General features: G+C 52.0%; 7 protein-coding genes across 7 annotated transcripts; 4 read left to right on the top strand and 3 right to left on the bottom strand.

Moving 5' to 3' along the window:
• The first annotated feature begins 15 nt into the window (after positions 1-15).
• On the top strand, positions 16-2,502 carry EDD37DRAFT_666739 (MFS transporter). The gene is made up of 3 exons (XM_062819281.1): positions 16-538; positions 587-2,012; positions 2,062-2,502. The coding sequence occupies exons 1-3, from the start codon at positions 269-271 to the stop codon at positions 2,124-2,126; spliced, it is 1,761 nt and encodes a 586-aa protein (XP_062668832.1). The 5' UTR covers positions 16-268; the 3' UTR covers positions 2,127-2,502.
• A 199-nt stretch (positions 2,503-2,701) lies between these two features.
• On the top strand, positions 2,702-6,073 carry EDD37DRAFT_651136 (uncharacterized protein; the record flags this gene model as incomplete). The annotated part of the gene is made up of 1 exon (XM_062818320.1): positions 2,702-6,073. One exon carries the CDS (start codon positions 2,702-2,704, stop codon positions 6,071-6,073), a length of 3,372 nt encoding a protein of 1,123 aa, XP_062668831.1.
• Positions 6,074-6,410: 337 nt separating this feature from the next.
• EDD37DRAFT_449101 (dehydrogenase with different specificitie) lies at positions 6,411-7,864 on the top strand. Its single transcript, XM_062812854.1, has 2 exons — positions 6,411-6,866; positions 6,987-7,864. Exons 1-2 carry the CDS (start codon positions 6,747-6,749, stop codon positions 7,653-7,655), a joined length of 789 nt encoding a protein of 262 aa, XP_062668830.1. The 5' UTR covers positions 6,411-6,746; the 3' UTR covers positions 7,656-7,864.
• An 8-nt stretch (positions 7,865-7,872) lies between these two features.
• Positions 7,873-9,166, bottom strand: EDD37DRAFT_633408 (serine hydrolase FSH). Its single transcript, XM_062816784.1, has one exon. It carries the CDS (start codon positions 8,728-8,730, stop codon positions 7,975-7,977), a length of 756 nt encoding a protein of 251 aa, XP_062668829.1. The 5' UTR covers positions 8,731-9,166; the 3' UTR covers positions 7,873-7,974.
• Positions 9,167-9,314: 148 nt separating this feature from the next.
• Positions 9,315-10,092, bottom strand: EDD37DRAFT_658350 (3-oxoacyl-reductase; the record flags this gene model as incomplete). Its single annotated transcript, XM_062818968.1, has 2 exons — positions 9,315-9,674; positions 9,703-10,092. The coding sequence occupies 2 exons, from the start codon at positions 10,090-10,092 to the stop codon at positions 9,315-9,317; spliced, it is 750 nt and encodes a 249-aa protein (XP_062668828.1).
• Positions 10,093-11,101: 1,009 nt separating this feature from the next.
• On the top strand, positions 11,102-11,923 carry EDD37DRAFT_610258 (uncharacterized protein; the record flags this gene model as incomplete). The annotated part of the gene is made up of 1 exon (XM_062815195.1): positions 11,102-11,923. The coding sequence occupies one exon, from the start codon at positions 11,102-11,104 to the stop codon at positions 11,921-11,923; it is 822 nt and encodes a 273-aa protein (XP_062668827.1).
• Positions 11,924-12,285: 362 nt separating this feature from the next.
• On the bottom strand, positions 12,286-13,707 carry EDD37DRAFT_651131 (WD40-repeat-containing domain protein; the record flags this gene model as incomplete). Its single annotated transcript, XM_062818319.1, has 1 exon — positions 12,286-13,707. One exon carries the CDS (start codon positions 13,705-13,707, stop codon positions 12,286-12,288), a length of 1,422 nt encoding a protein of 473 aa, XP_062668826.1.
• Between the last annotated feature and the right edge of the window lie 18 nt (positions 13,708-13,725).

The raw sequence follows: 13,725 nt of genomic DNA, 5'->3' as shown, positions 1-13,725 counted from the left end.
TCAATGCATTTCCCCCTTCAGTGCATCAAGCACTAGGGAAATTACGTCAAGACACTGCCGCTATCTTCATTTGCCTTGAACGATGTTATCAATCAATTCTGCCGCCTGCGAGTCGACTTGATCCAGTCACTCCCTTCGGTCATTTCGTAGCACAGATGCGACAACCATACTGATCCATCTACTTCGTGGTCTAACGCGCTCCTTTGCGGTGCCAGCACTCCGAACACGCACGCACGCACCCCGCGATCACGCGCCCGAGACACTCAGAATGGACCATGAAGATGCGTTCGCGGAGGAGGCTCAAGAGGAGGCGTTGTTGTCCGAGGCCAGCACCACTGATTTGGGCATTGAAACACAATACTCAATGAGAGAGGATGATGAGGATGAGGACGAAAGCAGCCCCTTGGTGAGTCCTCGACGTCGCCGGCCACAAAAGACACCATATAGCCGAGCCAGCGCGAGTTATCAAAGGGCTATCGATGAGCCTTGGAGCGGAGCTCATGGTTCACATGACTTGCCATGGTATAAGAAGCCTTCGGTATGGTCTTTTCATCACCTGTCTGGTGCTGCTTGCTTATTATCTTAGATCTTCTGGCTCCTTCCTGCATTCTTCCCATTCTGTATAGCATTCGGGGGGATCATTGTCCCAAAGACATACCTCATCCTCGACCTCATCTGTCAAGACTACCTGTCAGATCGTGCTGCAAAGGATCCTACCTTCACGTTCACACCGGTACTTCTGGGATCCGAAAATCCACAGTGCAGGGACCCCAATGTTCAGGCACGAGTAGCGACATTCAACTTGGAAGCGAATCTGTTATCCGGGATCTTCTCAGCCATTATATCTCCTCACCTTGGTTCTCTCTCTGACCGCATTGGACGGAAGAAGATTATCGTTTGCGCATCGTTTGGAGCTCTAGGTGCCGAGATTATCACGATCATTGTGGGCAAGAATGAAGGCAGGGTCTCCGTGTACTGGATATTGCTGGGTGCCCTTTTCGACGGCCTCTGTGGCTCTTTCACTACAGCCATGGCATTGGCTTTCGCTTACGCTGCCGATTGTTCTCCGCCTGAACGCAGAAATGTTGCCTTTGGCTATTTTCATGGCACGCTTTTTGCGGGTATTGCGCTTGGGCCGATTCTGGCTGGCTATCTGATCAAGCTCTCTGGCACCGTGTTGATTGTATTCTACGTCGCTCTCGGCTGTCACCTCTTCTACATCCTATTCATATCGCTTGTGGTGCCGGAATCACTGTCCAAAGAGAGACAAATGATCGCAAAGGAGAAACGACGTCTCGCCAAAGCTGAGTCGCCTCCGAAGCATTGGTTCACCGAACTGAGGAACTACAACCTTTTCAAACCTCTGTGGGTGCTTCGACCTACAGGCCCAGGTACTAGTTCAAAGCTGAGACAGAATCTTTTTGTCCTGGCTGCCATCGACACCATGATGTTTGGTGTGGCTATGGGCACTATGCAGATCATCATCATCTTTGCGGAGTTTCGATTTGGGTGGACGGCTGTGGACTCGAGCATGTTCCTATCAGCTGTCAACGTGTGTCGAGTTACGGGATTGCTCCTCTTGCTTCCCATTTTGACGCGGATTTTCCGTGGACCCACGCAAGCACAATCACAATCGTCGGGACACAAAGGTGCAGATATGCTCGACATTAACATTATCCGTGGCTCCATCGTCTTCGATCTTCTGGGGTATATTGGTTACGCTCTGACACCGTCTGGTGCGATCATGGTCATCTCTGGTATGGTTGCATCCTTGGGAGGAATTGGGTCTCCGACTTTGCAGTCTGCTCTCACGAAGCACATCCCAGCAGACCGTACCGGGCAGGTCCTTGGTGCGTCAGGGTTGTTACACGCGCTAGCACGTGTTGTGGCTCCAACCATTTTCAATCTCATCTACAGGCAAACTGTTGGTGTTTATGCAGGTACTGTATTCATATGTCTCGCATCGGTTTTCGTTGTTGTTTTCGCTTTCAGCTGGTTCTTGAGACCAAATGGTATGTTGTATACTCAGCTGTCTTGGATAACGTTACTAACGACAAATAGTCTACCTCCACGAAGGATCAAACGTCGACTCTGATGAGAACGAAGTTGATGAACAGCACCCATAAAGCAAGCGGGATGTAATTTATATATTGAGTTTTAGCGATTGTGGTTTCTTGCACTAGATCATGGTTTTCACGCGAGATGGATATACAGTGGAGCGAATGTCACGCCAATGTGTGTGTGATGTGTGTTGAGCAGGGACTATACGTCTGTGGTGCAGAGGCCAGTGTTCAGGCCGATGCATGGAGTGACGACGTTGGGCTGTTGACATGCTGATATACTGTACTATGGGGCTCCTTCACTTCATCGTCGGCTGTTCATTGCAGTCCAGTGTGCTGGAACGGATATACATGGATAAGTACCATTAGCATTGTAGCCTTCGTAGGTCCAGCTATTGTATGTATGATGCCTGCTCAGTTAAGGCTGAGGTGGATTCGCAAGGCTAGGCCTTGGCAGACCGACCGGAATCGGAGCCGATTGGCTTTTGGAGATGAACTGCGTCTGCACGTTGCGTGATACTAGTGACTGCACCATTTATTTCCGTAATGCGAGCCTCACTACCTCACCTCCAACAGTCTTCATCGATCGCCGCGATCTGAGCAGGCATCCCTGGCTCTTCATCACCGGAGATGCCCTTGCCATGGCATCACAGTCACCGGTCGTGCCTTCAAAAAATGCTTTACGAGCACTCCGTCGACTGGCCCTGTCGCCTCCAACGATTGTCATAGGGACCCTGGGGAGTGTATGCGGTGTCTTGACGCTCAATCATGAGACACGCCGGAGGGTTCATCTAGCGGAACAGATCGTCGAGACCAAAAGGATATTACAATCTGTGTCCAGCGGTACAGCAGCTGCCCGCCTCAATGACATGTTTGATGCTGCGGAGAAGGGAGAAGACTTTACGTTACGAGCCCAGCACGCGAAGAAGAGGAGGAAAGCGGATGGAACGCGACCCTTCTCTACAACAGCCATACCCGAATCAGACGGGACCAGCAATATCGATACAGCCGATCATGTTAGAGCCACGAACCGACAACCAAGAAGTTCTCACGAGCGAGATTCCCACCGGCTGGCCATCGATCCATCACTTGCAATGGAAAAGTTGACATTACACGACATACATGCTGATGTCGTCAGTAAGATTATTGTTGCAAGCAAACAGCCACATAAATATTCGGGTCATCCTGTTTATGGCCGTCCAAGTCCACCAGAACAAGTCGCAGGCCATTTACCAGGGGCTGTGAGAAAGCGTCCGAAAGAGATACCACGCGTTGTGGATAGTGTGTCCAGGAGAAAAGCCTCGAGCTTGGCTCTGTCATCTTTGCGCAAAGCGGTGCCGGAGCACGCATCTGAACCCAATGGAGCGTTGAAGTCAGGATCGTTGAAAGATCTGCGCATTGCAAGGAATGTGGTCTCCAAAGGCTTTCATTCTTATTCCGCCGCAGCCTTTCAGGGAACATCTATAAGAAGGTTAGCTTCGCCATCATATGCATATTCTGAGACCGCCGTATCTCCACGAAAGGGTTTGTCCGGTCCTGAACATTCGGCCAGGCAGGAATACATAAAGGCTAACATCGAGGCTCATCCCGTCTCCAAAACTGGTCGGTCGGATCAAGAGGACACGGATTATGCAGATACTCACCCAGAGCCAGTATCCACCGACCAATATGCTACTGCTCAGCAAATCCCACCGGGATACGTCTCGTGGAGGCCGTATCGGACTGTCTCCGGTATGCCGCGAGGCCGTCGTTGGTATCGTGTCAGGGTCACATCGCCATTAAGTGGGGAGCCTGACCACGATCTGAAGAGCTACCTAGCTCAAACCGACCCTCAGCAGTCCCAGATGGATTCGGACAAGTGGCCTGCTCTGTGTGTCGCTGACTTTGTTAGCCGTGGTATTGACGACGACACCGACCAGGCTCTGAAGGAACATCTCCACGAGACTCAAGACCTTGAAATTGACCCGGACTCACACAAAATCTTCGAGGGCAATTACATGGTTCCGCGCAACATTGTCGAACACATGACAGAGACCGCCGATCGCAAGGCTTTCGTTTCTATCAAGGCCTTCATATTGCCTCCAGATGAGGACTTGACCTACGAGGAATCTCTGCGCCGCTGGTTAGCTGCGATGAGATATTACACGCAGGGCAATGTGCGACAGTGGGCTATGGCAGAAGCTGTTTTCCACAGTTTTCGTTTCCAGTTCGAGCCCGAAGACATTGTCAGTCCGCCCGTGCTTGAGCTCGTGAGACATCTCCTGGCCACAGCGCGGCATTCCGACAGAGTGCATCAGGTTCTATTTCCAAGTACTGTGCCCAATGGACTTGACAATGTTGCTTTTCACAATCTACCATTTCAATATTTGACTACCATCTGTGAGACCAACAACGACACGGATTGTATTCAGGAGCTTGCAAAGGTTCGTTTTGTCGCGACACGTACGGGATTCGAGCAGAAACTCAACCTCTTCATACCATTCATTCAAAAGAGACTGCGGCAAAATGACGCGGAGGAGGCCAGCGCTCTTGCGGACGTGCTAGCGCCAGTCTATGGAAAAGCTTCAGCGCCACGGATCTGGGCCGAATGTGCTTTGTGGCATTCAACTCACGGGAATTGGAATGATGTGCAAGAAATACTCGAGCTCATACATACGAGCGGGTATCCCAGAACTCGACCGATCTACTATGCAATGCTGTTTCATAAGCTGTTATTGCGATATCTCGCGACTAACAGTGCAGTACGGTCGTTTGGTTTCCTGATCGAAGGCATCAAGTATGCTGGTTTGCAACCAATGCACATGATATCGACCACGTTCATATGTGCATGCGTCAGGGAGCGGCGTTTCGATCTTGTGTCTGAGTGGATAAGCATGATCCATGAGGCGTTTCCCAGGGCCATGTCGAACTTCGTGGAGGAAAAGGATGCATGGCGACTTGGGCGAGCCTTGCTAGAGTCCGGTGCCAGCTGTCGGGAGATTGCAAACGTTTGTCGAGAACTCTCCTTCGGACGCCGCGAAGATCCGTTCCACGTCATGCTGAAGGACTTTGTTAGGGAGCTTGTCAGGCTGGATCTAATTCACCGAATGTGTTCCATACCCGAGCAGATGAAAAAAACCGGTCTGTCAGACATTAATGTCCGTGCGATGACATTGCCGCAGATACTGGACCTCGCGGAACAGTTTTGTTCCACCGAAAAATCATCCCGCGATCTCGACACGCGGTTTGAGATCATTCAGGGCGAGGTCGCAGCTCAAATTGATGCCATCGATGAACTGAGTTACATTTTCCAAGGTGACTTCCAATTGAATCGAACTTCGAGTCGAGACAATCCGGACGACAGTGGTTGGGATGGGCCACTTCAATCGAAATGGGAGCCCGTGAAAAAGCCGTTCGAGGATACTGGTCCTGAGCAATCACCTGCTCAATGGGGAGATCTACCGGACTACCCGGAACTGACAAAGGCAGTGGCCGACCATTATACCCTTCGGAACAAGGCGAATCTACCTGTAGATCATGCATTGCTCAAACAGCGCATGGCGCAACTCTCAATCACAAGGCCATTGGACGCACTAAGGCTGGTTGAAACAGTGTATTCCAGCCACTATGTTCAGGGACTTGGTGGGAAGCCATTTGACAACGGCATCTTCTCCAAGTGGCTCGAACTGGTCGTCGAGGTGGGCAGTGTCTCCTCAGCCTTCAAAGTTTTATGGGCAGTCATCGATTCCAGTCGACATCTAGTATGGACGTTTGACTTTGCCACGCTGGTTCATATGGCGGGCACGGTGCATATTCGGGAGAAGAAACCCATATACACCAAGGAGCGGCACCCGGATCACGACTTGAGGTATCTTGTGAAAAGGGTCTTGTGCATACGACAGGATTCACCTGATTATGTTGAGGATGACTTTCGCTTTCCCCACTGGCGTGATTGGGAGGAGACGTTCAGAAAGCCTCTGGTTAGACATGCGTCACATGTGCCATATCAAGAGCATGTTACCACGTATGGGTGATGACCGGCTACAATGTCGCCATGTATATACTATATTTTCAACGAACATATCGAAGTACATTGACTCTACTTGTTTCTGCGGATGATGATCAGGTTTTGGATTCTCCATGAATGCCAGCTTTGGTCTGTCGGAGATAGGCGGACAATGCGGCCGCTTGATCGTGCATCATACTAATGTCTCGCGTATCTAACACGATTCCTTCGTGCTAGTGGAGCATCTCATGTACCACAGAGTCATCAAAGCAGGTGCTGAGATGTTCAGGTGTCTATGACTTGATCGACAATATCATATAAGAATAAAGGATATGTCACGGCAAGTTAGACCTTCTGATTGTGAGGACATCGTCATTGAGGGAATGATTGATTAAAGGGCCGACTTCCCTTCCTCCCAGTACTTACACTTCAGCGGTACATCGTTTCTGTCCGAAGCCCCTAGATGGTGATTATACAATTGCTTCTCCACCACCCTCGTCACCTGGCTGAGACACACGCACTGTCTGTTCATCGGACCATCGAATGTGATTGCCACCGCTTCGAACAGCTATATGAGCACAGCACCACGTCCACCTAAAAGTACCGTGAATACTTGCGCTAGTTCAAGCCTCGACAATTCTCAAGCGTCCTATTGACGTTCTGTCTCAAATCAGTCTAGCAAAATCATTCATTTCGCAATCATGACTGGCGAAGTCAACCTTCCCGCTCAGACTCTCGAGGGGAAAGTCGCCATTGTTACGGGCTCGAGTCGTGGCTTGGGAGCCGAGATGGCGATGGACTTGGCTAGGAGAGGTGCGAAGGTACGTATATACAAGGTTTGGCTCTGGGCTGACGACGTCGTTTCTGTCCTGACGTTGTATCTGTTCCTTCCTTCTTGCCCTGGCCAGTCCGATTTAGCTCATCTTTGACACTGCTTCTAGGTAGTGATAACACACACGTCGCCATCCTCCGAGTCGAAAGCCGCACAACTCGTCTCAGACATAAATGGTCTACCCTACTCGTCGCAGGCAATCAGCGTACGCGCCGATATGCGCGACACATCTTCGCCAAAGGTGATCGTCGATGCCACACTCAAAGCATTCGGCTCCGAAATCCATATCCTCGTGAACAACGCCGGTGTTGCCCTAAGCAAAAGTCTCTCGGAGATGACGCTACCAGAAGATTATGATAGTGTCTACGAAGTCAATGTCCGGGGCGTGATACTGCTCACTCAGGCTGTCTTGCCGCATTTACCCGCATGCTCACGCATCATCAATATCTCGAGCGTGGGTGCGAGGGCTGGGTTCGCGGGTGTCAGTCTGTATACGTCGAGTAAGGCTGCGCTGGAGGGGCTGACGAGGAGTTGGGCTGGCGAGTTGGGAGGGAATGGGACGACGGTTAATGCTGTGGCGCCGGGCCCGGTGAAGAGTGATATGCTGGATACTATTGACCCGAAGATCGTGAAGATGCAGATGGAGAATACGCCGGTACAGAAACGGGTGGGGACGAGTGAGGAGATTGCGAATGTCGTGAGTTGGTTGGCTGGACCGGAGAGTGCGTGGGTCAGTGGGCAGGTTCTGTGTGCGAGTGGTGGGTGGATGATGTACTGAATGTGGAGGGGAGCCAGGCGAAGCAGGTACATTGATGTTGATGTCCGGCATGGAGGGTTGCTGGAGGCAGGCAAGGGCGATAATTACGGATGAGACTGGGGGCGAGGACGACGATGCATGATGGCTGCTTGACATGCGAGCATTGCCGGTTGGTGAAGAGAACGCCGCATGCACAGCTTTGTCGACACTGCTAGAGCTAGACAGATACAATTGAATACCAGGATGTTGGAGGTCAAGCCATGATTGGTAGCGCATGGGTGATAACTCTATCATCTATTCATGAGTGCATACGTGATGTATATCGTTGTGTGATGGCCGCTTAGTACGTCTCATCCGCGGAAACAGCATACTTCCCACCCCCAGCATACCACGCAGCCATGATAAGATCACACAGATCCTTAGCCTCGACATCCTTCAACGGTAAATGGTGCCCACCCGCAAAATCCATCTGAAAGCAATGGTCGCTTTCACAAGCCTTCCACAACTCCTCACACCCGGGTCTTACATGATCATCTCGTCCCCACGCATGCACCGTCGGGATTTCCCTTAGCAGTTTATAATCGTTCGTATCGACCGTCTCAGACAACGCGATCGGCGGGAATGGACCGCCAATCATGATTCCGAAAGCGAATTTCGTTTTGGACACACCTAGATCGCGCTCCTCGATCTTTTGCCGCAGTAACAACCCCGCGACGAGGCGCGAGCCCTGGCTGAAGCCGATGACGCCTTTGAACGTGTCGACTCCACCGTTGGCCTCCATTACATCGAAGAGGATTTTGTTAATGGCCTCGGCTTCAGCGGCTGGTGTGCCTTCGACGTCGGATTCGCCTGCCGCGAAACGCCGGGTTACCCACCGGTAGAAAGGGGCGCAGGATTCAAAGACGGGGAGCATGCCGTGGCCGGGCGTGCCTTCGATGGGGGCTTCCGCGAAGACGAAGCGGAATTGCTTGGAGAGATTCCAGTATAATCTGCGGGTTTGGATTTTGAAGACTGTGGCGTTGGAGCCGCCGCCGTGGAGGCATAGGATTGCAGGGAGGGGGGCGCCTGTGCTGTCGTGCGTGGGTTGGGACGTCATATTACCGGTGTGGTGAGGATGGTGATCATGCGTCTGGGTGGATGAGAAGGTAGTTGACTTTGTTCTTGCCTGTCTTTGAGGTCCGGGGTGTGTGATCAGTGTACCTTGAGAGTCTGATGCTCGGCTTGAGACGAGATATTGTCCAGATAGCTGGTTGAGTGAGGCTGATGTTGTGTGAAAGTGGTGAATTTTTTTGAAGGGCTGCGAGCTCAAGAATATTGCTTTGTTCTCTAAAAGAAGTACTGGTCTTTTGCGTAATACACGGACGAGTGAAGAAAGAACGAACAGTGAGATCCATCAAATAGGTGGAATATGAGAAGCCTTACGATGTGTCATTGTGGTTGTTCGAGGTACGGCCGCCAACGGACAAGGCTGTGGGAGGTTTAATTTGGGCCTACAAGGCTGTGACTTCGCCGAGGAGCACGCCTAAGTAATTTAGGCTTGACACCTAGGATACAGCATAGGCGATATCGGTAGCATGCTAAAAATAGGCAATTTCCTTTTCTTCCAATCTTTTGTTCTTGGAGTCTATCATCGCAGATACTATGGTACTGCTTCTCACGCTCGGCTGATGCAACAGTCCTTCACACCAGAAAGGTTCCACTGTTCGAATGAACAACAATCCCCGTAGCATTCAAGTCTTTCAGGCAGTAAAGGTATGCTTCCGCCAAATCTTCAGGTTGTCCAACTTTGCCGGTGGGAATCTTGGTCTCATGCTCTGCAAAGAATGCCTTTTTACTCTCCTCACCCATTCCTTGCCATAGGTCAGTCTCAATAACCCCAGGTGCCACTGCGTTGACCCGGATCGGAGCAAGGTCAAAAGCCAGCTGTCTTGCCAGTCCATTCAAGCCTGCACCAATGAGTGCCAGCATCGACCATCCGCCAGCAATAGGCTTTTCCGAGATCGACCCGCCGGTCAGTGTGATGGAAGAGTGGCGATCTTTCTTCATACCTGATGCCAATCTTGGCCACGAGGATGCTGGCAATTGTTCGAACTTGATTGCACTTTTGCCATTTCTCGAGTGTGATTTCCTCCAGCGGTATCATGGGCAGCCGGTCGCCAGCCATGCAGACGATGTGGTCGATCTCGCCGATATTGTTGAAGAGCTCTTCGATGTTTGCTTCGACGTCGGGGCTCGCAAGGTCGCATGCATGACCAGAAACCCGGTCTTTAGCTTCGGGATAGTCTTTGACGAGAGCAGCACAGACGTCCTTTACCTTGTGTTCGCGAGATGAGGAGATAATGACGGTTGCGCCGTGCTCAATCGTGGCTTGAGCAACACTGACACCGACACCGCCTGTTCCACCGACCAACAGAACGCGTTGTCCGACGAGCTTGCTGGTGAATCGAGAAGGGGTCATCGTGGCAGGCTGTGTCTTATTCAGCGAGTATGCCGAAGAGTCAGTGTGCGTTTACTTGTGCGGTGGCTGCGTTATCGCTTGTTCGGTGCTAGTGAGCAAGAGCTACTAGGTAGCTGGGCATTTGTGCCTTTCGATGTTGAGAACTTTCGACCCCTTTCACCTCCAAGCCCGCCCAAAACGCTAACTCCGGAAGCCACGATCGGAATAAGTCCATGGTGAAGGCCAGGCCATCCCATGCTGTCCGTCTCATCGTCCACTTGAGCAGGTTGAGGGCACTCCCATGATGCAAGGCTGGACCAAACGCGATTTCCTAATCAGGATGTTGCGCTGCAGGAAATGTACGTCATTCAGCATGTACCCCTGCTGCTTTGAAATATCATCGTTCTTTTCTCTCTCCAACTTCCATCTTTGCTTCTCTGGCGCTGTCATATCCAGACTTTCTTCACAGAGGCCGCAAAAGCCGACTTGTCGGGGACATTAAAACCGACAACCTTTGACCATAATTGGATCAGTCGTGGTTCTATTGTTGTGGCTTACTGGTGCAGGCTACAGTTCGTGTAGCTCTCAGCCTGAACATTCCGGGCCCAAGCCGAATCGGTAAGTTATAGCCTTGTGCACCTCAATTCTCCTTTCAGCTGGGAGGCGGTACAGTTCCTCAAAGGATTGCAAGCTCCAGGTTTGACATCTGTTCTTCCTATCTTGTCGGTGAAGCGACTGCCTGGTGAGAATTGCACTTTTGATATGTGGGTATCCTAAACTGAGCAGCGAATGGGTATGGCTTTCAAGATGAAGACCAAGGGGTGTCCCATACTCTACTCAGTCATGTCCAGTCTCCATGTCCCACACATCTTTCTGTCAATTGCCTTACTGAGTCGTGATCGTTGATATCCTCGGTGCATTTGAGCAGGCGATATCTCCGTTGAATGCTGGACTTATGCCATGACCCGATATATAATGCCCTTTGTTTTCTTTTTGCCGTCAGGAGGGAGGAATGATCATCGCAAAATTCATGTCCCAACCATTGGTCTTTCTTACAGATGTATCAGGTCCCATTGGCTTTGCAGCTCTTGCCGCTCTGCTGAAACGGGGTCACCCAGTACGCGTTACAAGTTGCGACCGGGAAACGAACCGACAAATCAAAGATCAACCTGCGATTAGGCCACACGCAAAGTCGCTTTCGTTCATCAAGATTAATGACTTCCTCGTCGCAGAGGCCTTTGAAACGGCCCTCAAAGGTGTATTCCATGTCATCCATGTCGCCTCACCAACACGGGATGATCCAGTCTCGGTGACAATGTTCGGTACCCAGAAGGTATCTGCCGATTCCGCCAGTCAAGCCACATTGGCTATGCTCAGAGCAGCCAGGAGATCTTCTTCAGTCCACCGGGTGATCATCACGTCCTCGATCGAACTCCTGCAGCACCCGACCCCATCTTCGAAGCCACATGAAGTCGTGCCGAACGTATGGGCTGCATATCGGATATTGAAGACCATTGATTGTGCCGCGAAAGGATCTAAGCCGGCACAGCAGTCATATTTGCACGTTGCCCATATCGTGCCGTCATGCGCCTCAACATGCATCGACGAGTCTGCCTCGTATTCCAAGCCCCAAATCGGCGGAAAGGAGCGGCCTCCGATAGCCTCGGAGGCCCCGATCAGCAGGAATCAAACACGACCTCCTCAATGGGTACGCTGTGACACCGTCGTTGCCGCATTGGTGGCGGGTTTGGAAACTGGCGACGCAACCAGCAGGGAGGGCTTCGATGCCTCGTATCCTCCCGCGGTACAATGGTCTGAGGTAGAACAGGTAATGAAGCAAGTGTTTCCTTAGCAAGGAGGACACTGACATACGGCTTCTTTTGTTGAAGAGCAGCGCGGGTGGCCGACCGCTGGGAGCTTGACGCAGATGTTCATCGGATCAGGTGATAACGGACGATGGCTAGGAAGTCAACCTTGGACTGGCAGCATATCGACTTGTTGCAACTTACGAAAGCATTGCGGAAATTGCGATGTATTTGGAAGCATCGTCGATAGGCGGAGCATCTCAGCCGCAGGTAGAGATGGTTCTTGATCATGTGTTCATTGATGTCGTATCGAGTGTGGGAAGCCCATTTTCGAACGTCAGACCATGTTTGCAGAGCTGGTACTCGATAGTCGACGCGCGTGTGAAGGGTAATTCTGGTGCACCTTCAATCATGCAATGTCTGCCTTGAAGACGAGGGCAACACCGTCATCACCAGCTGTAACTATCCTATTATCACCACCGCCTTGCACAAAGCCTAACACACCTCCGCCTTCTCCTTCACCTCGGTGTCCTCTCCACTCTTGTATGAAGCCTTGTCCCGCAGCCGTCGTTCCACCACGGGCATCCCATCGTCTTACCACGCCGTCCATGCCAGCAGTCGTCAAGATCCATCCGCCGCGCTCGCGGTTGCGTACAAAATCGACCTTCACCACCGCGTACTCTTCATGGGCCTCCTTTATATGCCGTCGGACAGCAAAGCGGTGGGCCGTATCGAACAGCGCTATTGAGCCGTCAACGCTGCCGGCAGCCAGGAGACTGAGAGGAGGGGAGGAGAAGGACAGGGTCTCGACACCATCGCTCTGCGCCTGCAATGACGCAAGGATCTGGCCTGCTGATGCAGATGTGGAGGCAGATTGACCACCTGCACTTCTGCCGCCCTTGGCGTTCTTCTTTGTTTGGTCTGATGGTTGTGGCAGGCCGACGACCTTGATGTTTCCGCCTGCGCCACCCACCGCGACCAGTGACGGTGTGCATGCCACGCTGTACAGGCCACCTTCGACCTCGAAGCGTTGGTCCGCGGCTGTCTGCGAGACAACGGCCTGACCTGTCGAGAAGACGTCCCACACGTAAAGACTGCCGTCCTCGGAAACAGTGGCCAATAGGTTGCCGTCGGGAGTCCATGCGCCGGCCGTACAGGATGCGGTGTGTAGGTAGAATGCTTGCACGATCGTCAGGGGCGATTCCTTGTCCGTGGCGTTGATCTGGTATATCCATACGGAGCCGTCATTAGCGCCTAGCGCGACAACGTTCTCGTGCGAAGGGTTCGGCGAGGCGGCAACCCAATTGATCTCTTCGACCTCGGAGACTGCGGCTATGAATGTCCAGCTCTTAGCTGATGAGTCTTTACTTTGCCAGGCTCGCAGCTGGCCGTCTAGGCCCGCTGTTACAACGTAGTCTCCGCGAGGGTAGGTGAATGTCACGGCGTTGACGGAGTCTTTGTGGCCGTCGAGCTTTTGGAGTGGAGGGAGGCTCTGGCGTTCTGACCCAGGTGTGTGAGCGGGAGTGGAAAGGTTGGCCGTGGATGCGTCGAAGATATACGCTGCATCATCTCCGCCGCCGGTTATTATGATGGAGGGTCGTGCTGGGTGTTGGGCTATGCAGAAGATGCTGTCGGTGTGTGCGTCGAAGTGGGCAGCAGAGTCATTTTGTAGCTGTATCTCCTCGCCTTCAATGTCGACGTCTTCATCGTCTTCATCCATTGGGTGGTCCGGGTCTTCTCCAATTTCTTCGGCGGCATCGTCTTCTGCGAGGAGGTCCTCATCCTCGACGTCGTCCGGGGGAGGGTTTTGAGGAGGATTGGAGGTCGACATGATTGTGGTTGCTCGATA

The sequence above is a fragment of the Exophiala viscosa genome, assembly GCF_022695815.1.
Source record: "Exophiala viscosa unplaced genomic scaffold EDD37scaffold_7, whole genome shotgun sequence".
Taxonomy (NCBI): Eukaryota; Fungi; Ascomycota; class Eurotiomycetes; order Chaetothyriales; family Herpotrichiellaceae; genus Exophiala; species Exophiala viscosa.
The sequence above is the reverse complement of the archived record's forward strand: the minus strand, read 5'-3'. Positions and strand labels throughout refer to the sequence as shown.

Coding starts and splice junctions, on each gene's coding strand:
- EDD37DRAFT_666739 (XM_062819281.1), top strand. CDS start 269: ATGGACCATGAAGATGCGTTCGCGGAGGAGGCTCAAGAGGAGGCGTTG. Junction 539..586: donor CATGGTATAAGAAGCCTTCG/GTATGGTCTTTT, acceptor TTATTATCTTAG/ATCTTCTGGCTCCTTCCTGC. Junction 2,013..2,061: donor CTGGTTCTTGAGACCAAATG/GTATGTTGTATA, acceptor AACGACAAATAG/TCTACCTCCACGAAGGATCA.
- EDD37DRAFT_449101 (XM_062812854.1), top strand. CDS start 6,747: ATGACTGGCGAAGTCAACCTTCCCGCTCAGACTCTCGAGGGGAAAGTC. Junction 6,867..6,986: donor TGGCTAGGAGAGGTGCGAAG/GTACGTATATAC, acceptor CACTGCTTCTAG/GTAGTGATAACACACACGTC.
- EDD37DRAFT_633408 (XM_062816784.1), bottom strand. CDS start 8,730: ATGACGTCCCAACCCACGCACGACAGCACAGGCGCCCCCCTCCCTGCA.